This window comes from Cokeromyces recurvatus, assembly GCF_025118155.1.
Source record: "Cokeromyces recurvatus strain NRRL 2243 chromosome Unknown BX663scaffold_2, whole genome shotgun sequence".
In the NCBI taxonomy this organism is placed as follows: domain Eukaryota; kingdom Fungi; phylum Mucoromycota; class Mucoromycetes; order Mucorales; family Mucoraceae; genus Cokeromyces; species Cokeromyces recurvatus.
This window is the reverse complement of record NW_026251388.1, coordinates 494890-521103: the sequence shown is the minus strand read 5'-3', so window position 1 is coordinate 521103 and position 26214 is coordinate 494890. Positions and strand designations below refer to the sequence as shown.

The 26214-nt window shown below is 30.4% G+C and overlaps 10 protein-coding genes across 10 annotated transcripts; 4 read left to right on the top strand and 6 right to left on the bottom strand.

Moving 5' to 3' along the window:
• Window positions 1–60: 60 nt before the first annotated feature.
• BX663DRAFT_494551 (uncharacterized protein) lies at window positions 61–4197 on the bottom strand. The gene is made up of 13 exons (XM_051525517.1): window positions 3902–4197; window positions 3687–3818; window positions 3566–3606; window positions 3376–3464; window positions 2853–3276; window positions 1687–2771; window positions 1288–1580; window positions 1132–1186; window positions 769–1012; window positions 608–687; window positions 444–523; window positions 323–383; window positions 61–246 (listed from the first exon to the last, which is right to left on the bottom strand). Exons 1-12 carry the CDS (start codon window positions 3973–3975, stop codon window positions 341–343), a joined length of 2640 nt encoding a protein of 879 aa, XP_051387011.1. The 5' UTR covers window positions 3976–4197; the 3' UTR covers window positions 61–246; window positions 323–340.
• A 1766-nt stretch (window positions 4198–5963) lies between these two features.
• On the top strand, window positions 5964–6382 carry BX663DRAFT_494549 (uncharacterized protein; the record flags this gene model as incomplete). The annotated part of the gene is made up of 1 exon (XM_051525516.1): window positions 5964–6382. A coding segment is annotated over exon 1 (259 nt), but the record flags the coding sequence as incomplete, so codon positions are not given.
• A 2842-nt stretch (window positions 6383–9224) lies between these two features.
• BX663DRAFT_548116 (uncharacterized protein) lies at window positions 9225–9438 on the bottom strand (the record flags this gene model as incomplete). Its single annotated transcript, XM_051531057.1, has 2 exons — window positions 9225–9369; window positions 9416–9438. 2 exons carry the CDS (start codon window positions 9436–9438, stop codon window positions 9225–9227), a joined length of 168 nt encoding a protein of 55 aa, XP_051387009.1.
• Window positions 9439–10481: 1043 nt separating this feature from the next.
• On the top strand, window positions 10482–12343 carry BX663DRAFT_494543 (adenosylhomocysteinase). Its single transcript, XM_051525515.1, has 5 exons — window positions 10482–10550; window positions 10622–10638; window positions 10743–10756; window positions 10825–11075; window positions 11158–12343. Exons 1-5 carry the CDS (start codon window positions 10514–10516, stop codon window positions 12132–12134), a joined length of 1296 nt encoding a protein of 431 aa, XP_051387008.1. The 5' UTR covers window positions 10482–10513; the 3' UTR covers window positions 12135–12343.
• A 2380-nt stretch (window positions 12344–14723) lies between these two features.
• Window positions 14724–15583, bottom strand: BX663DRAFT_494541 (uncharacterized protein). The gene has a single exon (XM_051525514.1). The coding sequence runs from the start codon at window positions 15498–15500 to the stop codon at window positions 14817–14819; it is 684 nt and encodes a 227-aa protein (XP_051387007.1). The 5' UTR covers window positions 15501–15583; the 3' UTR covers window positions 14724–14816.
• A 1312-nt stretch (window positions 15584–16895) lies between these two features.
• Window positions 16896–17844, bottom strand: BX663DRAFT_494540 (40S ribosomal protein S18; the record flags this gene model as incomplete). Its single annotated transcript, XM_051525513.1, has 4 exons — window positions 16896–17029; window positions 17098–17532; window positions 17629–17655; window positions 17842–17844. 3 exons carry the CDS (start codon window positions 17842–17844, stop codon window positions 17098–17100), a joined length of 465 nt encoding a protein of 154 aa, XP_051387006.1. The 3' UTR covers window positions 16896–17029.
• Window positions 17845–18048: 204 nt separating this feature from the next.
• Window positions 18049–18800, top strand: BX663DRAFT_557637 (uncharacterized protein). Its single transcript, XM_051531778.1, has 2 exons — window positions 18049–18397; window positions 18457–18800. The coding sequence occupies exons 1-2, from the start codon at window positions 18223–18225 to the stop codon at window positions 18690–18692; spliced, it is 411 nt and encodes a 136-aa protein (XP_051387005.1). The 5' UTR covers window positions 18049–18222; the 3' UTR covers window positions 18693–18800.
• A 69-nt stretch (window positions 18801–18869) lies between these two features.
• BX663DRAFT_494535 (glycoside hydrolase) lies at window positions 18870–21087 on the bottom strand. Its single transcript, XM_051525512.1, has 8 exons — window positions 20782–21087; window positions 20708–20721; window positions 20314–20611; window positions 20023–20231; window positions 19738–19955; window positions 19348–19648; window positions 19103–19274; window positions 18870–19036 (listed from the first exon to the last, which is right to left on the bottom strand). The coding sequence occupies exons 1-8, from the start codon at window positions 21003–21005 to the stop codon at window positions 18904–18906; spliced, it is 1569 nt and encodes a 522-aa protein (XP_051387004.1). The 5' UTR covers window positions 21006–21087; the 3' UTR covers window positions 18870–18903.
• Window positions 21088–21794: 707 nt separating this feature from the next.
• On the bottom strand, window positions 21795–22057 carry BX663DRAFT_427055 (50S ribosomal protein L33; the record flags this gene model as incomplete). Its single annotated transcript, XM_051522594.1, has 2 exons — window positions 21795–21838; window positions 21928–22057. 2 exons carry the CDS (start codon window positions 22055–22057, stop codon window positions 21795–21797), a joined length of 174 nt encoding a protein of 57 aa, XP_051387003.1.
• Window positions 22058–22309: 252 nt separating this feature from the next.
• On the top strand, window positions 22310–26193 carry BX663DRAFT_494531 (armadillo-type protein). The gene is made up of 8 exons (XM_051525511.1): window positions 22310–22380; window positions 22460–22531; window positions 22604–22815; window positions 22888–23209; window positions 23291–23407; window positions 23483–23610; window positions 23678–23789; window positions 23858–26193. Exons 1-8 carry the CDS (start codon window positions 22375–22377, stop codon window positions 26036–26038), a joined length of 3150 nt encoding a protein of 1049 aa, XP_051387002.1. The 5' UTR covers window positions 22310–22374; the 3' UTR covers window positions 26039–26193.
• The last annotated feature ends 21 nt before the right edge of the window (window positions 26194–26214 follow it).

The following is a 26214-nucleotide window of genomic DNA, read 5'->3' as shown; positions in this document are numbered from 1 at the left end:
TATATATTTATATTTCTTTTTTTTTTTTACTATTAATATATGGCTATTTTTTTTTTTTTTTTTTTTTTCAGTGGTTCAATACAGTCATGCAGTTAGTCCAGGGCAAATATTGGCGTTTTAAAAAAGAAAAAAAAAATTTTTTCCAAGACAATCGGGAACAAAAGTATGAAAAATGTCTCACTTAAGTAAGTTCAAAGTTACTTTTTTCTTTCTTTTTTATACTTTGTAGTAAATAGACTTCTTCTCCTGTAAATAAATAGTTATATTTATTCATCTATGTTTAAAATTTATGTTTCAAATTTTTTTTTATCTATTTTATTACCTCCTGCTATTTAAAATATTATATGATTTTCCCTTTCAATAAAGTGACAGCTCCAGAATACCTAAATAGAGTTATGCATAAATATTTGATATTAATTTAAACATTTGTATTTCATTCTTACAATGCATTTTGACCATAATGTTGTGAAGTGATACAAATAGCATTTGTACCTAATTGCCCGATTTGTGACCCAAACCGTGCCTATAATTTTTTATTAACTCCGTCGCGGTTATTTCAGGCACGAGCAAATTAAAACTCAGTGCAAATTATTTTGACAAGACTTACTAAGATTAACTGATTATTTCTAATACATCTAACTTGGCTATTTCTATTATTAAAAGACCAATGATAAATACGTCCCTTTTCTTTAATAAAATTCAATTAATGACAAGTAAAAAAATAAATGATATATGACTAGAAATAATAAAAAAAAGAAAGATATCTACCTTGTTCAGATAAGGGTTCGCCTATCCATATACTCGATATATTATGATTGTTATCATCATTTACAAATAAAATAGATTGTCCTAAATGACCTGCATTTGTACGGCCTTTAATAATACTTATCATACCATTTTCCATTTCAAATCGTGGTATTAAAGCTGTACCCTTATTAGATTGTATTTTATCCCAATCATAAATTCTTACAGTTCCTCCTTGCCAGAACTTTCTTAATCCAATAGATGTTTCCTATTGTATTACATTATGCGAAAAAAAAGATAAGCTTTTTCTTTAGTTTCTTTTTTTTACTATCATTATTGAATTCATATATATTTATTCTCTTTTCTTATTCTTTTTTCGTAACTTACTTCTGATGGACTTGATATAGCTAATAAACTACCTTTATTGTCTGTAGCAAGCCTTCTACATATAAAAAATAATTATTTAATTTTGTTAGTTTTTTTTTTTTTTTGAAATTAAGTTTTAATCTCAGCTGAAACGTTTTTTTTTTTTTTTTGACTTACTTCCCATATTGTTGAAATTCTTTGGAACCAGACATGATCCATTTCAACTTTTTTGTTTTTATATCAAAAGCATAAACTCGACCTACTTTTTGTTTCATATTAATACAATAACCTGGAGCTCCAATTAATAGAGTATCTTTGACTAGTAGGATTGATTCACCAAAATGGTCATACGCAGATCTTGATACATCCTCTTGTATATTAGGATTATCAATAATCCAGTCAGCTTGCGTTATAGTTGCAGGATAACGAGCTAAACTTGATGAACTTTTAATAATGTAAACTCTTCCCGTCTATCGTATAGATATAGATATTTTTATTAAAAAATAAAAAAAAAATTGTATCATTATTTTAGTAGTATTATATTAATGGTCAAGAGGATAAAAAAAAAAAACTTACTTGTGATTGATTGTCAATAGAACATAATGGACAGCCTATAATCAGGTCTTTGAAACCGTCCTGATTCACATCAATCCCCACTAAAACCGTTCCTAGTAATGATTCTTGGGACAAAAAAATTCGAATGTCTGGTTGTGAGGAAGAAGAAAGTCCGACCAAAACTCGACCAAAATAAACATCAACCCACCCACTTCCTCCTCCTTCAAGGAAAGGGGTTGAAACTACCAAGTCGTCAATACCATCTTGATTCATATCAATCGATAACATAGACCAGCCAAATCGTCCATGGTTTACATCTCCTTCAAGTAATTGGTTTTGTGTAAAATTTCGTATATCATAAGGCTTTTGATATTGGTTCTCATTTAGAAGGATTTCAGAAACTGTTTGTAAAATAAATACTGCACCTGTTTGAATATGACGGTTGTGATTATAATAATAAGGTGCTGAAATAGCCATATCAAGTTGTCCATTACCATTAAAGTCTCCTATAATGACCTGATGGCCTAATCTAGCAAAGGACGTGGATAAAGTTAAAGTAATACCTGAAATCAAATTATTGTCGAGTGATAGACATTGCTGCTGGTTAATCTCGTTATTTATTGTATTAGTGGCACTATACTTTATATTTTCATTCATTGAATTATTATTATTATTCATTTTTTTTGGACCTAGTGGGACTTGGAATTGGTATTGATCGTTCTTGTTTCTAATTCCATATCGCTGCTTATCAATCACCGTTGTTTCTTCTACTATAGGTAATAATGATTCTTTATCAGTTATCTTCTTGGTGGTATATTGATTTTTGGTATATCGTTTATCTAATGTAATAGTTAAGACACCTGATACAGAATCATAACTTTCATACATTTTATTGTGTAATAATGATGAGGATTTGCACTGGGATTGAATTAGTGGGCATGTGATTTGTCTCTTCTTTTTTCTTTTTTTATTATGATGACTACTGCCCATAGTTGAAAAATAATTAGCACATAAAATATCTGGATCGCTGTGGATTGCTCCATTCTCAAAGGCATCAATCATTTGCGGATAACAATCAGTTACACTTCCTGATATATCTTCAATACCTAATATGATATAGTTAAAACTATAAAGTTGATAATCATATACATGTATATAAATATATATATATATAAGTAAAACATTACCTCCCCTGTAATAATCATAAAATTCTTCAATTAAAAATGGACTTCTAGATCCATAATAACCAAACATCAGCTGTCCAAATTCAACATCGATTTTTGAAGCGGCAAAGGCAGTTGCCATACAATAACGAAGATGCGATTCTAAAGGTACCTTTACTGTAGTAGTATTTATATAAAGTCTTTTATAAATCTCAATTATATCTTTGATAGGCACTTGCCAGGTCTCATTAAGATAGGATAACTCGCTTGAATGTCGTAATGTGAATTCTCCTCCTGCGTCTGCTGCTAAATGGGCTTCTTCATCATTACTATGGAAATCGGAATTTGCCATAGCAACAATAAAATAATCAGATAAACCTCCTAAGCTATGCCATTTTATATCCGCCATATCATGCGACATGATGGCAAAGATGAATGATATTAGTCCCTATAGAAAAAAAAAAGTATCATACGATAAATTTTTATTCATAAGCAAATAAACAAACAAACAAAAAAATATAGGAAGAGGAAAGATTCTCTTATTTACTTTAACATGTTTATTTGAATGAAATTGGTTTATAGGATAAACTTCTCGAACATAATTGACAGCTACTTTTATGAAAGTTGGCCAGTGCGCTAATAATGTATTATATTCATTCATATATAAAATTAATATTTGTATATACATATATATATTTTTTTAAAAAAAAAATACATGAATAATTTTGATATGTTACCATCTTCTGATTGCTGATTATTACCCAAACATTGATATCCCCTAATATACATTATATATGTGTGTAAGTGAATAGGTGTCTATTATATCACACAAATAGAAGGTAATACTCCATTTTTTACCAGTCAGGAAAGAATGAGCCAGCTTGAACAAAACCCACTGAGTCAAGTATATCATTCTTATAAGATTGTTGTATATCATTTTCAGGAATAAAATTTTCTATAGAACGGTAAGTAATTTCATTGTGAACAGCACTGTACAAATAAAATAGTATTAATAATTATATATGTGTATATGTGTGTGTGTATTTAATAGAACCACGTTTGTAATGAATTACATTCCACAAGCATTCAACAAGGGAGAATGTAAGCAAATTAAAACTGAAATGAGACATTGCTTAAAGAAGTACATTAAGCAAACTTTGTTTTAGAAAGGAGGAAACGAAAAATAAAATATACATTTTTTTTTTTTTAGTCTTGTAATTGATAAATTAAATATTAGTGGATATGATGATGTATAGATGCTTTACTACTGGCAAGTAAGATTTCATATTAGTATTAAGCATATTTTTTTAATGCCAGCAGCAGCCACCATTACATGATGCATACATTATTTATTTATTTATTTTATTTTATTTTATTTTATTTCTACTTTTATACATGTCAGGAAAAAAAAAAGCGATTTAAAATAAAAGTACTTTTTTTTTTTCTTTTGTACAAGTCTTATACAAAAATAAATATTTTTTTGCATGCATGAAAAAAAAAAAAAAAAAAAAAAAAGTCAGATTGTATGAATGGAAATTTGAGACAGCACGTAGACAGGAACTCTTTTCACCCAGTTTCATAAGCTTTAATTATTGCAATCTTTTACAAAGGCTATGATGTAAAATATCTAACCATATGAAATTAGTATGCTGTATATAATGAAATAAGATATAAATAAAAGAATGTTGGCAATCATCTATTGAGACAGAAGATGTATGACTACTAAAACTTCAAACCGGAATAATTAAATGCACCACGCCAGAGAGAATACCATACCAAGTAAGCAAATATGATTAATAACTGCTTCAATTAGACCTTAGAAGTTGTATTAATGAGCCTATATCTCAAACATTAGTCATGGCCATAATACAGGGTTTAACACAAAGGATTGAATAAAAAATAGTGTTAGCTACCTTAGTCATACTATCTCAATTAGGCCATATAAACAACCAGTTGTTTCTTTAAAGCATTATTTTGACTATCAACATACACTATCCAAAGATACCTTTTTTTTTTAATTAATTAAAAATACTTTCAAGCCTCACATAGAACCAAAGGGATGTTGCCCTCTTTACGATCTCAAATTATTCCTTTACTATTAGCCGATCAGAATATACTCGTTCTTTTACTATAATTTTGTTTTATGCCAGCCTTAACTGAGAAGTCTCCTCATATATGAATCAATTAATACTATGATGCTTATGCAGTAATAATCATTATTATATCTTAACTTATAATTGAATATATTTTATATAAATACCTTATCTATAAAACATCAGTCATCTATTACTCTCCTTTTTAACCGTCCCTTTTGTTTAAATATATTCAAGATTTTAATATATATCAACATCTTTTTTATATATTTGTATATACATGTACATTTTCCTACTATATATTCAATATTACAAACATTTCTTCTCAATTTAATTGAAGATAAATCTAAAATCAGAGAAATTATGTCTGTTTATTTGATAGAAATCCCTCTTTCACAGTAGAAATACGAAATAGTGATGTATCCATTTAAATTAGAAAGATATTCTTCCTACATCAAGTTATGGATGGATTTGGAAGAACAAAAAAAAAAAAAAAAAAAAAAAAAAAAAAAAAAAAAAAAAAAAAAACTATCGACAAGCAACCGGCCTGAACTAAGTTCTGCCAACTGAAGGATATTAGTAAAATAAAGCACGTATGCGAAATAAAGTTTGGAAAAGAAAGACAACTTGGTTTTATGATTGACAAAAATGCAGCCCGTTTTCAGCCATATCTTCCACAACTCATGAGCCATTTTTTTTTTCGATCCAACTATAGCCATTTACAGCAAGAAAAGAGAGAATAAAAGGCAAAAATAATTCGTGAAGTTAGAATATATGGAAAAGACTTCTTCTTCTTGTACAAACTACCCCGTCTATTTATACTTTTCCTTGTGGCTATAAATGATAATAGCAATTATAGATGCTTTATTTCATTGGCGTTGTGCTATACATTGACTTCTTCAAGATATTACCAACAGTCATGATATGGTATTGTATTTGATAGATTGCAAACTCAATAAGAGTTTTATTTAGAGGCTTTAAATTTGATGATTACATATTTTATATTTGACGTGATGATATTGTTTATACAGCATTATTGTGAAATAAATATTTACTATTCGTGTATTATATTGTACACAAATTACAACAAAAAGTCACAGTGTAAAATTGACGAGTTATTATCCTAACTTTATGCTAATAAGACTATTAGAACACCAGCTATATCGCTACATCAGAAAAATATCAATTGAACTTTGGTTTTCAGGTCAGCTCTTACAAAACGATCATAACGAATTATGGTACAGAACTCATATCTATTTAACAGTTTGGGACAATGCATCTCTCTACAACAAGAAGTTTAGATCTAAAAGAGCCAATCTTTATTCCAATATAACTAAAGAATTCGATAACGTCAGTAACCAGCGGTTTGATTATTATTATTATTATGTAATATAAATGACAATGCTGACCACTTATCAACTAAAGAAAAACCAACATTGAAAGGTGTAAAAAGAAGATACTGGTGTCGTATTTAGCCTTATTTCTACATTGTATCAAATCAGATTAATGTAAAAATAGGTAAAAGAAGATTATAATAGATATTTATTTATAGTAATAATAGTTGCTTATACGTTGTATACTAGACAATATTACATAGGCTGCTTTTCGTTTATTTTCTATTATTCAGTTTCTTGTTATAAATAATGAAAAATCATTTTTTGATTGCATCATATTAACATAGGATTTTCAAGAAGACGTATCTTTTATGTCTTTGTCTTTTCATATGTCAAATATCACTAATGGTAATGGAAAAAATACTACAAAAGCTGATGCTTAATAAATGAACCAAGGTGACTCAGTAGTGTAAATATTATGGAAGAATTTGAAGTTATAACTTGACAATGGATAAAACTTATGGTATTTGCGACGAAACATATTTCAAAAAGAAAAAAAAAACAGAACATTACATATATAAAAGAGATGTACATTATGTCTAAAGTTGAAACACATACTGCCTCATTTGCCAGCTTATTAGTAGTAGTAATTTCATCTTAGAACGAATTGGTCTTATTAAATTGCACCATTTTAGAAACTAAATATACCTACGAACTTCAAACCATACAGTTTTTCACATGGATATGAATTTAATTTATGATTTGATAATAGAGAAGAATATGAAGCTCAAAAAAAAAAGATGAACACGAAACTGACACAAATAATGTAGATATTTTCTCTGCATTAAATGAAATTGAAGAAGTTATTGTTACTTATAAAAATTCTTAATGGAATATGGAAGAAAAAGAAAGAAACAAGGCTTCATTTTTTTTTATAGTTGATATTTATTATATTTAATAGTAAAACTCCTTCAAGAAGTGTAATGAAGTATTTAGAGTGTGCCAATTGGTCTTTGCTATCAAAATAACGATTTTCGTTTTACAATAAAGGTTTCTAACAATAGGCTCAAGACAAATATGAGAAAACAGAAAAATAGTGCACTAATTAATTACTTAATAATGTATCCAATATAGGGTTCAAAGATCTTAGAGCTTTACTTTGTTATTAATGGTATGACAAATGATTTAAACTTTTTGTTTAAAGAAACGTAAATATCTTTCATATAAAAGTAATACATGCGACTATTATGCATGTAAAATTAAGTACAAAGACAGCAATTCTGGTCTAATAGAATAAACCACTCATCGTTCTTGTTTTCTAAACTCTTCAACTCTAACTGTTTAACTGTCTCAGCAATTTTAGCTTTTACGGTGAATATTTCATTCTTTATTTCTTTCAATAAAGGGCAATTATTTTTATCTTTAAGCCACTACATTTGTGGCAGTTGTGAAGATATATAATTCAAAATGAAAAGATTTACCTTTTCTAAGAGTTTATAATTTGTTATAAAGAGCCTTTTCTTCATTAACATTTTGCTTTGATACTTCCCTAGCTTCAATATTGTATTTTTTTTTATAAGGAAATATTAAAAAAGCGCTTGAATATAAGTTCAAAACTCGTATTTTATGATTAGTCAAGTTTTTATGCCAATCTGTCTTGTTTAAAATAGATTAAAATAAAAATAGATACAGGAAGAAATACTTTAGTAAAAGATTACTTGATAGAAAGTTTGTTAAAATTTTTGTGATAGGTTACCCAGTTCCCATTCTAAACCTAGTATCAGCTTCGTAGCTAAGCTATTGGTATTTAAAAAATAAAGTTTTGATGGAAGATTTTTAGACTAAAGTACTAGTATGAGCATTATGCGTAGTAGTATTGTATTATACAATAAAGAAAAAAAATGAGGCTTTGTTGGCGGTTGTTAAAAGAAAATAAGTCACTGATAACAATAATGAAAATCAAAAAAGGGTCCTATATACAGTGATTTAACTTGATTACAAAAAAAAAAAAAAAAAAAAAAAAAAAAAAAAAAAAAAAAAAAAAAAATGATGCGAATTACTGTTAGTTTTTGGACAAATGCGTGTTACAATTTTGTTCAAAAATGTGTAGATATTTAAATCACTATTGCTAGCGAAACCGTTTCCTCTACGGTGATTTTTCTATGAAAGACAGCAGGTCTTCCTTTTTCTTCCTAAATAGACTGCAAAATATCTAACATATTTTTGCTTGCATTGACATCTCTATTCCAAAGTATACAACAGTTTTTGCAACCTAGAATACTTTTAGTATATTTATCATTCGGAAGCTTTGTTGCCTTTAAGCTTGTTTCCCTACAGAAGCTATATATTTTCGAGGTTTTAAACTCGTTAATGCTGACAATAGCCGATCAAAATGTAGTTTTTGATCTAAGCTTGATTTCTCTCCCAAGTATTGCTATGGCATCTGACAACTGACATCTGGCCTTTTATTCTAACCGTATCCAAACTTTTCATTCTATCACCAAACACAACGAGAGGTACACAAAGAGAAGGCTTGGATTCGGCTTTTTTCTTGGTGTAGTTTTACATTTATTACCGTATAAATTCTTTTTGTCCTCTTGTTTCTTCTTATCTCTTTTTTTTTTCTTTTCTTTTCTTTCTGTTCTTCCTTGTATTCAGTCTTTTGGCTTTCTTGTACTTTTTTTCCTCCATTAAATAAGATGTTGGTTATCTCTTTATTTGACCTTTGTCTGCCTTGAATTATCATTGAAACGAAAGGGTTGTATACCTTTCATTGTAGAACCTGAAGATTTGGGGCACATGTTTGAGAGCATACTCTATATAATTGCTCCATTTTTCAATGCCTACAGTTTTTGCTGAAGGGAAATCTGTCTCGATGCTTTTTATTTAAGTTTTCCTACATGCCAAGTCCTTCTCTTGGAACCTGTATAACAATGTCGCTCTTTAATGCTACATCTTCTTATTTCTTGTTAATCTTCTTCATGGCGTACTGTCGCTGTAAATATATGATCTCTGCCTGGGTCGACAGCACAAGGCTGAAAATACTTTTGTACTTCTTCATCGCAAAAATCTTCCAACTCTAATTGTACTTCTTCTTTCGCATCTTTGGCTTTTCTAGCAAACCCAAAGCAAACACTAAAGCCGTCGCTTCGAGTGGTACAAGTGATCAAGATGGCATGCCATTTTTTTTTTTTTAAGAAAGCAAAGACCAACAACTCTTATAGCATTTAATTCAAACATTACCTTAGGTATTATTTACAGGCAAAAGATTTAGCTCGTCTGTAAAACCAAGACAATTTGGAAACTAGTAATATTTGTCCAATAAAAAATGCAGAAACGTCTAAAAAACGATTCCAGAGTGTCTAAATTTCTTTCTATGGCACCTATTTTTTTTTTTTTTGACAATAGTCTTAATCTAAAGTTAAAAAAAAACAATAGTAGTTATTCAGACAATAATGTCATTCAAAATATTAACAGGTAAAATATATTGAGATATTTTATTGACTCGGTAAATAATTATGATATTACCTCCAGTTAGTTTCTTACTGATAATTCAAGGTATTGGCTCATAAAAGCTATCTTCCTCTTTCTACCATTCTATTCTGATTTATGCAAGAAAAAAAAATATACTCATGTTTCTATTGAAAAATACATAAATTAATTGAGGCTTTACTTTATCTAAGCCATAAACTTAATTGCTTGTACTTTATTAACTTACTATCTATTCCGTCGTTCTCTAAAAAGTCCTTAACAGAACACGAATAGGAAGTAAAAGATTTGTTTCTATCTCTCTAAGCTTGTCAAAACGCTTCATAAGTGCCAACTATTAATTATTTTCCATTGCATGATTATAAAAAAAAAGATGGCTTTAATGGTATTTTTACTAAATGAAAAGAAGCAGCTTTTTGTATAACATAATTCGGAAATATAAATATTTAACTGGCTTTTGAATTCTTTCTTCAATATAACACCAGAGTCAATAGAACCTGTTCTAAATGACTGTGTGCTCACCATCACTATACCATGTTTATATGATCTATCAGTTACACAAGCTCTAGTAAGGAGATATGAATTCGTAAAGTGTAACTGCTGTAAATGAAATTAAGCGGAACATGGGACAGCCTTTACTTATTCTTTTCTGATTGGATGGATTTGAAGAAAAATTTTCAAACCTAAAAAAAAAATCTTATTAAAAACTTCAATGAACGTGTAGCTTTTAGGAACTTCTCCTTTTTTTTTTCTCAACTAAACATCAAACATGGCTACTAACTATAAGGTTGCTGATATCTCTCTCGGTAAGTACTTTTATTCTTTTTTTTTATGTTTAATAATAAGATAAACTAATTCTATTTGTTTACGTGTATAGCTGCTTTCGGTTTGAAGGTTAGATGACAAATTAATAAATAGGAATTTATACTATTCGACATCATATACTTAACTTTTATTTTATTTTATTTCTTTTCAAATTATTTATAATCTACCATTAGGAAATCGAAATTGCGTAAGCAGCCTTATCTTTGTTATCTAGAATGTAATACTTAACTCATTATTTTATTTTTTTATATTTAGTGAAAATGAAATGCCTGGTTTGATGGAAATTGCCCGTAAGTATGGTCCTTCTCAACCTCTTAAGGGTGCCAGAATTGCTGGTTGTTTGCACATGACCATTCAAACTGCCGTCCTTATCCGTACCTTGGTTGCTCTTGGTGCTCAAGTTACTTGGTCTTCTTGTAACATTTTCTCTACTCAAGACCACGCTGCTGCTGCCATTGCTGCCTCTGGTATTCCTGTCTACGCTTGGAAGGGTGAAACTGATGAGGGTAAGATATACGATATAAATTAGGAGTTATATAATATAGAGGGGAAAAAAAAGATCTAATATTGTCCTTTTTTCTTTAACAGAATTCATCTGGTGTATTGAACAAACTCTCTTTTTCCCTGACGGTCAACCTCTTAACATGATCTTGGATGATGGTGGTGATTTGACCAACCTTGTTCATCAAAAGTACCCTCAATTGCTTCCTGGCATCAAGGGTCTCTCTGAAGAAACCACCACTGGTGTTCACAACTTGTACAAGATGTTCAAGAACAACGAACTTAAGCTCCCTGCTATCAATGTCAACGACTCTGTCACCAAGTCCAAGTTCGATAACCTTTACGGTTGTCGTGAATCTCTTGTTGATGGTATCAAGCGTGCCACTGATGTCATGATTGCCGGTAAGGTCTCTGTTGTTGCTGGTTATGGTGATGTTGGTAAGGGTTGTGCTGCCGCTCTCCGTGCTTTCGGTTCTCGTGTTATCATTACTGAAGTCGATCCTATCAACGCTCTTCAAGCTTCTATGGAAGGTTATGAAGTTACCACCATGGAAAAAGCTGTTAAGGAAGGTCAAATTTTCGTCACCACCACTGGTTGTCGTGATATTATTGTTGGTCGTCACTTTGAAGAAATGAAGGATGATGCCATTGTCTGTAACATTGGTCACTTTGATGTTGAAATCGATGTTGCTTGGTTGAAGGCCAACGCTGCCTCTGTATCTAACATTAAGCCTCAAGTTGATCGTTTCACTATGAAGAATGGTCGTCACATCATCCTTCTTGCTGAAGGTCGTCTTGTCAACTTGGGTTGTGCTACTGGTCATCCCTCTTTCGTCATGTCTAACTCCTTCTCTAACCAAGTCTTGGCTCAAATTACTCTCTGGACTGAATCTGAGAAGTGGTCTGTCGGTGTTCACACTCTCCCCAAGAAGTTGGATGAAGAAGTTGCTCGTTCTCACTTGAGCAAGCTCGATGTTGAACTTACTCAACTTACTCCTGTCCAATCTGAATACCTTGGTATCCCTGTTGAAGGTCCTTACAAGCCTGAACACTACCGTTATTAGAAAAGTTAGTAACTTCCCTTTTCCTTTTGTATATCAACATATAATGTTCTTGTAAAAAGAAAAAAAAAAAAAGAAAGACAAAAGAATCTTTTTTTTTGTTAAAAAAATCTGAACGTTTCAACATGTTCTTTAGATATGTGTATGCTAGTAACTGCACATAATTTATTAAATAAAAAACTGGCATTCAACATGTGTATTATATTATATAATTCTAACTTTTTGTTCTATAAACTATGAAAAATGAATAATAAGCTTATTATTGATGATTCAAACTGTCTCATAAAATTCCACTAAAATTGCGTCAAATTCAAAAAAAAAAAAAAAAAAATATGATTGTCTAACCTTCTTTTAACAAAGAGTCTTTAGACATTTGTAAGATTGTTATTTGACGGCCAATCCCCGTTATCTCATCATGAACAACCTCCAACGTGGAACATATTATTCTCTCTTATCATACCACTTTTTTTTTTTTTTCCCGTAGTGTGATACCTTCGATGACATCTCGTGCATATCTGCACAAGTTTTGAATCGTCGTAACAAGGTCTCTCCATCTTTCAACATTTATTAAGCAGCTTTGCTTGAAAAAATGAAAAAAAAAAGAAAAGAAAAGAAATGAAAGCCATAAGCAGATTCAAATCTGTTTCTTCGTGGTTGACAAAAGATAGGGTGGTGTATTGCTCGCAATTGAACTTGGAAAGATTTTTGTTGCATAAAACTACTGCTGCTATATTATGATATTGGTGATAATTTTCTCAATACATATGATTAACATGACTGAAGGAGCTGTACACGTTTAGACATGAATGAATGAATCGTACGTGCTATATAAAATCTTTACTCACAACACGTTGCAACTCCCCTTATTAATTAGGAGGAAAATATTGTCTGGCAGTAATACGTTTGTGAATGATACCAGTTTCCCCCCCCCCCCGCTGGCTTATAAAGAAAAAGGCAGTTGAAACAGAAGAAGATCTGGTTCTTTAACTGCAATAAAGTTTCAATAAAGATAGTGTTCAATTATTCGAATACTTTACATCAACTCGCATCTTCAGAGAGGAAGATATTAAGGGATTTTTTTTTTATATTGTAAATAGCCCACTATTTAAAATAATCAGCTTTTAGAACTATTGTTCAGTCTCGTTGACTTGTTGTAATTACTATATTCATTTTAATTCTAATATTTTTATAGAGATACCATATTGTATTTGATTGTACCAAAAAAAAAAGAAGAATTCAACTGTAAAGTCATAAATTCACATATATTTCAGCATGTAAACAGTGAAATTTAGCTTAATAGTGGAAGTATACTATTTCCTTGTCCGATTGAGGCTCTTTATATTTAAATGAATCATAGAGCTTTTCAAGTGTATCGATTACTACTGCAGTCTATGAATTTGCAAAAGAAAAAGAAACACGTGTCAATAATATTGAATTTATTAAGTGTTTAAGAATACATCTTCTTCTGTTTCTTGTTAAGGATGCTTTTAGCTGTTTTGGTTTCTTTATTTTTAAATCCTATAGTATGTTTCAAGCCACATGAAAATCAAAAGTCTAATCATCATCATCATCATTATCATCGTTAGTACCCGCCCCTCCCCTCTCTTTTCTTAATTTGCATGTCCTACTCAAGCGTAAATTGAAAATAAGATCAGATTCCACTTCAGCAATCTTTTGTGAGAGTGAAATTCAGTGGTCATTTTGAAACCAAAGTCAATCAGGAGGGTTATTTTAAACTCAATAAAATTATTTTCATATACATGCTTAAGCAAAAAAAAAAAAAAAAAAAAAAAAAAAAAAAAAAAAAACAGCTTGTGTACCACAGCAATGAGGAAAAGAGGTGTATAAACACCACTACCAATAGAGATTGAACAAATAATAGTGTAGTAGTGGACTCTATTAAATCCTATAAGAAATGATATTGTTTTTTTTAATGGTAAGGTAGGTCGAACACCAGGTGTCTTTTATTTATTTCGAAAAAAAAAAGTTATTGAAATGCTTTATTAATATGGCCGATAGAAATTGAACTGAAGTTATTATCAAAAGGTAGATCGGTCTCATTGGCAATGGTACAGGAACGTGATTAGGGCATTAAAAATTAACCCGCATAATATTTGTTCCTACAACTAGTTGAGTTATGGTGGTATTAGCTGGAGTGTTAAGGTCCGTCTGTGGTCGAAAAGGGCTAATTTAACAGAGCGATTTTTTTTTTTTTTTTTTTTTTTTTTTTACGGATCTGACTGAATTTAAGAAAGTTTTCCTAATGCCCGCCATCAATCCTCTAATAATATGCAGGAAAGTGCTACTGATAAGGAAAGAAGCTTCATACTAGCACACCAATAAGAGCCCACTACTTGATACAACTGAATAGAGCCAACAACATTAGTATAATGAGGAATTAACCATGATAGCAACAAGCAACGTTTAGAAAAGGAGGCATAACAGATCTCATATAATCCACTGTAAAAAAAAAATCTTAAAATATTTAATGCATTTAACATAGTCTGAACTTGTAAAAATAAAATAAAATAATAATCTTCATTTAACAGATAAAGCTATACAAGCAATTCAAAAAAAAATGATATATGACAGACTTTATTAAATGTATATGTATATATGTATTTATTTATTTATATAAAAGAGAGAAAGGGTATAAAATGGATGTATACATTACATGTGGTGTGATTAATAACTAATCCGAGCAAAACTTGGTCTTTCGAGTTTAACTTCAGGTAAAGGGAAACGTGTTTCATTTGAAATTACTAAAGGTTTAAGGGTAGTTTTGATTTCTTTAATTTGAATTCCTCGGTATAAAAGTTCATCACGACCATCATCAATCATGATATGGCTATTAAAAGTAGTAGAACTGATACGAGGAGAAGAAAGTGGATCTTCATCATCTGATAAAGTAATTGAAGAACCTTCAAATAAATGATCAGGAGTTGTAGGTGACGATGAAGATAGAGGAGAAGTGGAACAATAATTGCTTTGCTGTTTTTTATTCTGAGAGGAAGAGGATGAAGAAAAAGATAAAAGTGAAGAGAATCTCTTCTTCTTCTTTTTTGTAGTTGTAGTCGAGGATTTTACGATAGAAGCATTACCGAGTGAAAGAGAAGAAGGTGAACCATTTGTAGATGAGAGTTGAACGGCTGCAGCAATTACAGCAGACATAGTTTCAATAGTTAAATCATTTTTATTGCGTGGCTCTTGCTGTAAGTCTATAATTTCATCCTTTTGAATATTATAGACTTCTACTTTTTGATAAAGACTTGCTGTTGACGATAATGGTGTGATAATTGATGCATTTCCCGATGAAAGTGAAGATGTAACACTTTCCTTTGAAGACCTATTGCGTGAACGAAGGAACATGACGATTTATATTTTTATTTTAGAGAAGGAATAAAGGATAGAAGAATATGTTATAAGAGGAAAAAAAAAGAAAAAAGAAAAAAGAATAAAACACGATATTTAATAAAATGTGATGTTTTAATTATAGTGAAACGTTGTTCAATAAAAAAAAAATTAATTACTACTGTATAGTTAAGATTATTTGGACTATTTGTATGTTTTATATATCAAAAAAATATAATTTTTTTCCCCCGTATAATCTAAATAAAAAATAAAATCTATAGATAAAGCAGGGCAAAATAGAATAGAAAGGAAAGGATTACATGTAAAAAAAAAAAAAGATCGTCGTTGTATAGTAGATTTGTATTCCTTAAAAGTATGTCAAACAGCTGCTTGGAATACTTATTTGGATGAAAATAATTGAAGATAAAAATATAACAACATGCTATTATTATAAGTCAATACTATTATACCTTCCAACTGGGAATTCTTTAATAGCTAATATTAAACTTTATTATATTCTTCCTGTTTCTCGCATATTAAAAATTCACATTTAAAACAATAATTTATTGCGTTATGGTTCAAATTCTATTCAACTAAAATTATTACGTAATTTTTTTTTTTTTTTTTTTTTTTTTTTTGAAAGGAACAAGAGCATTAAAAACCATTTGAGTAAAAGAGTTTGTGATAAAGTCAGTTCATATAAAAATACAAAATACTCATTTTATTATCTACTAAATGTACATATAATAGTCACTGAAAAAACAAAACAAATAGTAATGATGAGAATAGTTCTTTATGCGTATGCGTCAAATACAATTATTATTTTTGTTTATGAAGATAAAGCTCTTTTGTAGTTAATAGTAGCACATTGAGAGCAGTGCTTTTAATTAACTTAACACAAACAGCATAGAGCATCATATAGTATGAGCATCTATATATATATATATATACAACTGCTATAAAAACAACATCTTTCAATAATGAAAGGAGCTTACAGTCTTATTAAGCTTTACCTAAGATTCACTGGTTTTGTAATCATTTGAAATAATTCCTGACAGCAGAAATTAATGTGCTGACATAATATATCAAAATATTAGCAAAATAATTCTCTCTACAACAAGTACATTCAAATCCTAAATAACCTTTAATGGCACAATATAAATTTGATCTTGTTTACTGGTATCATGTATTGACTGGCCTCCTTTATTAATTCCAATTACTCACTCTATTGCATATGTTGTGCTGTTAAAGAAATCAATTTTTTTTATATGTTTTTATCGAACTGAAAGATGATCTCCAAATTTCAGAAATTTATGAAATGAAGCTAGAAAATTATTTAAGCCAGCAAATAAAAAAAAAAACAATTCAAAAAGTAAATAATATATGCATACATTTGTAATTTTTTTTTATTCCTTTTTTCTTTAATAAAAGAAACCCGCCAAATTCAAATCAAAAAATAACTGTTTTAAAATATCCATAGCATTTGCTTCCTATTAAAAGAAAAAAAAAAGGAAATAAAAAAAAAGTGTCGAATGAAGAAATGAATTCTATTTAAATGTAGTTCATTAGTTAACTGTTGAATAATAATAATCTCTTCATTACTTGTGTAAACTTACTATTTCTTCTTGGAGACACCAACGGTACGACCACGACGACCAGTGGTCTTGGTGTGTTGACCACGAACACGGACACCCCAATAGTGACGGAGACCACGGTGAGCACGGATCTTCTTCAAACGTTCAAGATCTTCACGGTACTTGGTATCAAGAACGTTAGAGATAGCTTGAGAAGATTTACCATCAACAATATCCTTTTGTCTGTTAAGGAACCAAGCAGGGATCTTGTATTGAGCAGGGTTTTGAAGGATAGTGACAATACGTTCTAATTCTTCAGAAGAAAGTTCACCAGCTCTCTTGGTGAGATCAACATCAGCCTTCTTACAGGCAATGTTGGCGAAACGACGACCAACACCCTTAATAGAGGTCAAGGCGATTTGGATCTTGACACGACCGTCAACGTTAGTGTTAAGAAGACGAATAATGTGTTGGAACTAAAGAAAAAAAAATAAAAAAAAATAAAATGAAATTAATAAAAAACGAATAAACTTGAATTCTTTGTTGCTAAAAATTAATAATAATAAACATACAGTAGATCTTTCGGGAACGACGAGAGACTAATGCGAAAGAAAAAAAAAAAAGAAAATGCAGGTTAGTCATCATTTCTGAAATATGATTCACATAAAGATGTATATATATATCATCCATCCAATATTTTGTTTATCCCCTCTCTCTCCTTTAAACAGTTTAAATCCATTCATCATCCATATCTATTTGTATGATTCCCTTTTTGACAAACATACCATGCTATGGAGTTTACAACGAAAAAAGGAGGACCTTACTGTATGCAACTAATTGAGCCTTTTTGGTCAAAATTCATTCTTCTCAACTCATTCTGAAATGACAGAGTATTTTTAAATATCCGGTCCGGGACATTTGATATCTCCGGAATGATCACTGGTTGGTAAAAAAAAAAAAAGGGACCAGGGTTTCTTTCTGTAATTGATAATAAGCAATTACTTGACTGACTCAGTATAGATCCACCCCCCTCCCTTCTACAGTGAATTTGAATTTCTCTTTTATTTATTTCCTTTCCCTATAAAGAAAGAACAAAAAAAAAATATATATATATATATATAAATATACACAAATATATAAATATAAATATTTCTTTACAAGTCAGCATGTTGTTGAACACGTTTTCAAAAGAAATATTTCAACGATTCTTGACAGCTACTAATCGTGCTCAAATTACACAATACTCTAGTTTATGGAGATCACAGCGTTTTATCTCAACACATAATGTTTCATCCAACATAACCCCACATGTATTTAACAAGGCTCTATTATCATATTCTCGTAAGTATTGAAGGTCATTGTATATATATGAATTATTAAGTTCTGTTTGTTTTATTTAGCTTCTAAAGAACCAGTATCTATGTCAAAAGTGTCTGAACATGTTTCTCGTCTTCTTCCTTTTAGCGCACCTGCTCCTCCATCACCCATGATCAATAGAACTTCATCTACAACAAAAGCAGTTGAAAAACTTGAATTAACCAGTGTGCTTCGAAAACGTCGCCTGAAGATGAATAAACATAAACATAAAAAATTGCGAAAAAGAACTCGTGCTTTAAGAAAGAAGTTGGGTAAATAAAGAATGACGGAGGCTACTATATATATGTATGTGTATGTGTATGTGTATGTGTATGTGTATGTGTATGTGTATGTGTATGTGTATGTGTATGTGTATGTGTATGTATATATATTATTACTCTTTTTTGTGTACATGTATCATTATTTTATTTTATTTTTATAGAGAGAATAAAAGGGGAAAAAAAAAGATAACTTTATTATAATAAGTATTATTATTGGAATTGAATGGGGCTTGGTAATTTAAAAGGATGTGCTTCAGTATTAAAAATATAATCATTTAAGGATATACAGTTTTTATCAGCAAAAATTAGATACAAGTACTTTAATGTTTCTGCAAAAAAGAAACTATTTTTTTTTAAGATATTATTAGAGACGTATAGCATAAATTAATTTCTTAATATTCATGATTACCTTTCTTGAAAGTCTTGTAACTTTGCAGGAACTATATCTACATGATCTACTCTTGCATATCCTGAGCCAGTTTTTGCATATTTATCAATAGCTAAATATAATTCCCAAGCAAGATCCTGATATTGTTTATCTCCAGTTAAACGATAATAATAGAATATACTTTCAATCGTTTCTAAATAAATATATTACTATATCAATATACATTTGTGTAGTTTTATAAGGATTCTATTTTTTTTATACATTACCTGGTCTTAAATCATAAAATGCACTAGTTATTTCAAATGTTCTTCCAACTGCTCTTTTTTGTTTTTCCTGCTTTGTGTAAAATTTAAAATTTCCTCCGAGTAAGTTGTTTAATGTTCTTTCTATTGTATTTTCTCTAGGGTGCCATGTCCAACTTTCAGGTGCAATACCTGTGTTTGTCTTTTGCCAAATTTCTATACATGATTTGAAAAATATATCTGCAAAGTTTCTATATTGATTTCTTTTGACTTGATCGCTTATTTGAGAAATACCAAGCAAAATATTACCAGGCCAGAAGCAAATCTAATAGATATATATATATATATATATATATATATATATGGTAAGTTAACGTTATTATATACATATATGTATATATATATATATATTACCAATTCATTCGACATAGCATAAATGGTACTATTTCTAACTGAGGCAACAAATTGTATTTGTGGATCTTCTACAGTAGGAGAGAGCAAGTATTTTTCAATACTCTCTACAGACTTTTGCCATGTATTTAATAAATCACCATTTTCTTTATTCTGCAAAAGATAATTTTTGATCAAGTATTCATAAAAACTATCAGTACCGCCGGCTACTGTAATTAGACCTAAAAAAAAAAAAAAAAAATCTGATTCATATGCAAATCTATTATAAGATATATTTAATCTATTTACTTGAATTAATAGGAGCAAAGGGATTTACTGTCCAAAAAGCAGGATAAAGACCAGGCATAGAAGTAGGATTTTTAATAATAACATCAGTTAAATCATTAGTCAATTTTTCATATTTAGGATCACCAGTAACTTGTGACAATCGAGTGAACTCCATAGAGTAAGAACCGAATTCAGCAAGAAGAATTGAATCAACTATTTGAGGTTGATTTCTATTGACACACAAGTTGAACATGTTAAAAGTTCATCAATGGATTAACTATTATATACATTTCTTTCTTTCTTTAAAATTACCTTATTAAATCCATATAGCCATAAGGAACTTTTAATTTTACATTCATAGAAGTAGTATCAGTAAACAATGGAAGCAATGTCTTATCTGCAACCTCAATTGCTTTTTGAACAAGAATCGGATTCGGTCTCAAGTCATTAGCAGCAAGTAAACCACCAAGATAACGTATGTTTGTTTCAAATCCTTTAGAAACTACGCTTGATTTTGAGAAATCAACTTTACTTACAAACTCTAATGCACGTTGATAATCTTCTTCAAGATTCATAATAAGCAGTGTATCTAAAGAGTCAATGATAGTAGCTATATATATATATATATGTGTGTGTGTGTATTTATTTATTTTTAGAAAGAAAGAGTTAAAGATAAACGAATTATGTTGCTATGGCTATAACAAACCTCCCCAACCATTCCTATCATTATCATGGTCAATATAGTATATTATTATAACAATAAGAAAAAAAAAGTATTACCTTGAATCATAGGATTTATTTGATATAGGTAAAATCTCGTCATGTCCATAGGCATATTTTTTATAGCCATTATAAGCAAAGATAAACGAATCCCTAATGCTATTCGATCTTTCATTCAGCGATTGACATTGAGATACGATTTGTTCATAACTGTCAGCAGCTTCTGTTATTATTGCGAAACATGCAATTAGAGTAGCACAATAAGAAACTCTATTATATAGCATTTGATAGTGTAATAATGAAGAGAGAAAAGAAACATTATTCACTATCCTTATATTTCCTAGTATTTATATAATTTAAATAATCAGGGGGGAAAGAATGTACAGGAGAACTAAATACGTTTAGTGGATCGTTTAATGTCAATATAGTATATCATGAATACATGATTTGAATCATTATCAATGATTTTAGCTTATATATGCTTTTATGATATAAACACATAATACAAAAAAAAAAAAAAAGAAAAAACTCGTTATTAGCTTATAAATAGTCTATTGTTTTAGTCAAAAAAAGAAAAAAAAAATAAAGAATAAAATATTGATCCTTAACTTAATTTTTCTCCTATCTTTATTTATTATACACACATCTTTTCTCTCTCTTTGTTCTCCCCTCCCCCTTTTTTTTTCCTAATGGACATTTCTGAAGAACAACTTGGTGTACAAAGCATATGCAAATGTGACAAGGTTTCATTTAAGACGTATGATAGTTAAAAATTTCTATGCATAAATCATGTGTGCTTAATACAAGCGATCCATTCATTTCTGTGTATTACTTTTAATAACAAGTGAAAGGGAAATTCGATTATATTATGTAATTATATTACACAGTATATATAAATTCATTTATGACACATGTAGACGTAAATATTCATTCTGCTCTTTGGTATAAACGCTAATTAAATAATATATTCATATACATATATAAATACATACATCTATATATATGTATATAAAATAATGGCGAGTAGTTTCCTTTATATATTATGTACAAAACAATTCATCAACTATTGCTGCTTATTTTTTCATTTTAGTTTCAGTAAATAAAACATGCTGCTTGACTATATATCAAAAGTAAAAATGAACATTATTTAGTATTGACTGTCATCATTTTCGTAATGTAGATGCATGTATGTATATATTCCATTACCAACAGGATCATATTTCATCATTGACAATTTAGGTGCAATTCTAGGTCGACTTTTAATATAGTTGTAACCTGTACCAGCAGTGGATAATAATTTTACGAGAATAACCCTTGCTTTTGCTTTCTTGGCCATGATTCAATTAAAATAATGTATGAAAAGAGCTATTTTATTTTTTTATTTTATTTTTTTTTTTGTAAATTGGGAGGGGGAAAATCTGGTGTTCCCAGGGGTGGCATTATTTCAAAATAAAAAAGACAGCTACTACAGTCACAGAAGAACTCGTTCACAACTCTATTTTGGCGTTTTCGCCAAACACGAATTTCGGAAACACAAATTTTTTTTTTTTTTTTTTCTTGTTGATAAAAAAATTTTCTTATTTATTTATTTTTTTTTTTTCTTCTTTGCTTTGCTTTCATAGTTAGTTCATATTAACCTTCTTTATCATAAATATGGAGGTAAACTTTGAAAATAAAGAAGCAGAGTGATTACTTTTAATAACGATTGTACTGAAATTTTCTATAATTTCTTTTGTAGCAATTTCTTGCAGGTCTCGATGATCTTTTAACAAAGTTAGCTCAGGCACAAGATTCAGAGACTATCAGAAATGTACTTTTTATTTAACTATTTTTTTTTTTGTAAAATGGATATAAATACTCATACTAGTTTATTAAACAATAGGCTACATCTATTTTGAATACACAATATTATGCTTCAGCTGACTGTGTCCCTGCTCTTGTAGAGATTATCTCACGTTCACCTCATTTTCAAGTACGTCAATTAGCCGCAGTTGAACTCCGTAAGAGAATTACAAAATGGTGGCCTCAAATTCAAGAAGCCTTGAAGGTTAATTTACGCTCTCAACTATTATCTATTGCCCTTAATGAGCAAAAGTAAGTCGAGAAATAATAATAATAAAAACCTAACTATCTAAATGTCTATATACACTGACCAATTTTCTATAGTGAAACTGTTCGTCACTCCATTGCTAGAGTTATATCTTCTGTAGCTAGTATTGACATGCCTGATGAGAAATGGCCAACACTGTTAAACTTTTTACAGGAATCATGTGCCAGCCAAAACGCCGCTCATCGTGAAGTAGGCATTTATTGTTTATATACCTTATTCGAAGTGATTGCTGATCTTTTTATGAACAATACAGCTAGTTTGTTTCAACTTTTCAATAAATTAATTGTTGACGCTGAAAGTAAATCTGTTAGAATTACTACAGTCTTAGTCCTTGGTAAACTTTCAGAATTTGTCGATAGTGAAGATAAATCTACTATTGTAAGTGAATAGAGACTTGGGATGTTTATTTATTAAGTAAAAAAAAAAAGTGCGCACAGCTAAATATTACTTTTGATGTAGAAAATGTTCAGAGCCATTCTGCCCAACATGGTTAATGTTTTAGAACAATGTATTAAGGACGGTGATGAAGAAAACGCTGCAAAAATCTTTGAAGTTTTTGATACAATGTTAATGCTGGTAAATGACATAATTTTGTTATGTACATAGCATAAAAATGGAACAACTTTAACATATATATATATATATATTTAGGATGCACCTTTATTGAGCGAACATCTTGCTAATTTAATCGACTTTTTCTTGACAATCGGTGCCAATACTGAGTTAGATGATAGTATTCGTGTTTTTGCTCTATCCTTCTTAATGTGGGCAGCTGTTTAGTAAGTTAACATAGACATCTGTATATCAGCTATATTAAATATATTAATTGTACTTGCATTACACTAGCAAACAAAATAAGATCAGACATTTGAAATTAGTGGGTCATATTGTGGAAAGATTAATGCCTATTGGTACTGAAGAGGATCCTGAAGATATTGATGAAGATTCTGCATCTCGCGTAAGTATATTTATCATACATGTTTGGAGTAATAACAAAAAAAAAGAGTACTTATTGTATTATATTAGTTATCATATAAAGTTTTAAATGCTTTAGCAACAAACATCCCTCCTCAACAAGTATTCCCAATCGTAATGCCTTTTGTTCTTAATTATATCCAAAATCCCAACCCAAATTATCGTAAAGCTTCCATGATGGCATTTGCTGTAACAGTTGAAGGTTGTACAGATATTATCGCCAACAAATTAAATGAACTTCTTCCTCTTGTTTGCACTGGTCTTCAAGATTCTGAAATTATCGTTCGTCGTGCTGCTTGTATGGCTCTTGGATGTCTTGCCGAGGAAATGCCTGCCGATATTTCTGAACATCACCAAGTTTTATTACCTCTTGTTTTCAATTTGATGAATGATAATAATCCTGAAGTTACAAAGCATGCATGCAATGCTCTTGATGCTATTCTTGAGGGTCTTGGTTCAGATATTGTTCAATACCTTCAATTATTGATGGAAAAACTTTTATTTTTATTGGATAACGGTGTAGAGACCGAGACTCGTGCTACTGTCATAGCTGCCATCGGCAGTGCTGCTCATGCCGCAGGTGAAGTCTTTCATCCTTACTTTAACCAAGTTTTACCCCGAATTGTTCAATTTATGTCACTTAAGGAATCTTCTGATGACCAAATGCTTCGTGGCGTTGCTACTGATACAATTGGTTCAATTGCAGAAGCAGTTGGTGCTGATATTTTCCGTCCTTATGTACAAAACTTGATGGCCTTAGCAGTTGAGCAACTTCATTTAGATTCTCCTAGTCTTCGTGAATGTTCATTTGCTTTGTTTTCTAATCTTGCACGTGTCTTTGGTGAAGAGTTTGCTCCTTATTTGCCCACTATTGTTCCTGAAATCTTAAAGTCCTGTAAGGCTGAAGAAAAGAATGAAACCGTGTTGGATGAAGAGGTTGATTTGACTACAGGTGACATGGATGATGATATCGATGAGGACTTTGAAAACTTTAATTTCAACTCTGCTATTGCTGATGAAAAAGAATTTGCTGTTGACGCCTTAGGTGAACTCTTTGCCAACACAAAATCTCATTTCTTACCTTATATTGAAGAATCCCTTGTCGAACTTCAGAAACTTGCTGCTCATTTATATGATAACGTTCGTAAATGCGCTATTCAAAGTATGTTTACTTTCCTCAAGACTTTTTATACCATGTCTAATCCTGTTCCTTGGACTGTCGGTGTCTCTGCTACTTACCCTGTTCACGATAATATCAAAAGTCTAGCCAGCACCGTTATTCCCATGACATTAGAATTATGGAAGGAAGAGGATGATCGTTCTGTCGTTGCTCAAATTTGTCAAGAATTCGTTACTGCCCTTCGTTTAATGGGTCCATTTATTGTTTCAGGTTGTCTTGAAGATGTTGCGCAAATCCTTTTAGAAATCTTCCAAAAGAAGTCTCTCTGCCAACAGACCTTTGATGATGGCGACTATGAGGAAGAGGATGACGAAATTGAATCCGAGTCACTCTTGATTACATCTGCAGGTGACCTTGTTGCTGCTCTCTGTGAGACAGTGGGTCCTAATTTCGCCAAGTACTTTGAAGTCTACATGCCTCTTATGATTAAATATTATAAACCTACCAAGACACAGTCTGAAAGATCGATGGCTATTGGCTGTCTAGGTGAATGCATTGCTGGAATCAAGTCTGCTGTCACATCTTACACTGAACGTTTATTGCCCATCTTTGTAAAGGCCTGTGGTGATGAAGATGAACTTGTACGTAGTAACGCTGCCTTTGCCTTAGGTTGTCTCACTCTTCATACACAAATTGACTTGAGTCCTCATTATGGTCAACTCTTGACTGCTCTTTCGCCCCTCTTTAGCAACCAAACTTTACCTAATACAGTGGACAATGCCGCTGGTGCAGTTGCTCGTTTAATTTTAGCACATCCTGAGGCTGTACCTTTAGACCAAGTTTTACCTACCTTTGTGAATGCTTTGCCATTGAAAGCTGATTATGAAGAAAATCAACCTGTCTTTGATTGTATCTTCCAATTATTCTCTACTAATAATGCCTTTGTCCTTGGTCATTTGCCTCAATTCCTTCATATCTTCACCCTTGTCCTTGCCGATAATGAACAATTAAAGGAAAATACTCGTAATCATTTGATTGAACTCATTCGTCATCTGAACGCTCAGTCACCAGAGTTAAATATTGCTTCCAGCGACTTGGCACGTTTCTTGTAATATCCAAACAAAAAAAAAAAAAAGAAATCATTTTATATAATAATCATGTTTATTATATGTTGTTCTGTGTACATGCATGTAATATTTTGCTTTTATTATTATTTTTCTCTGTAATTATACTTTTTGTGAAATAAATTATCCATATTATTCTTTTTTTTTTTTTTTTTTTTTTTTTT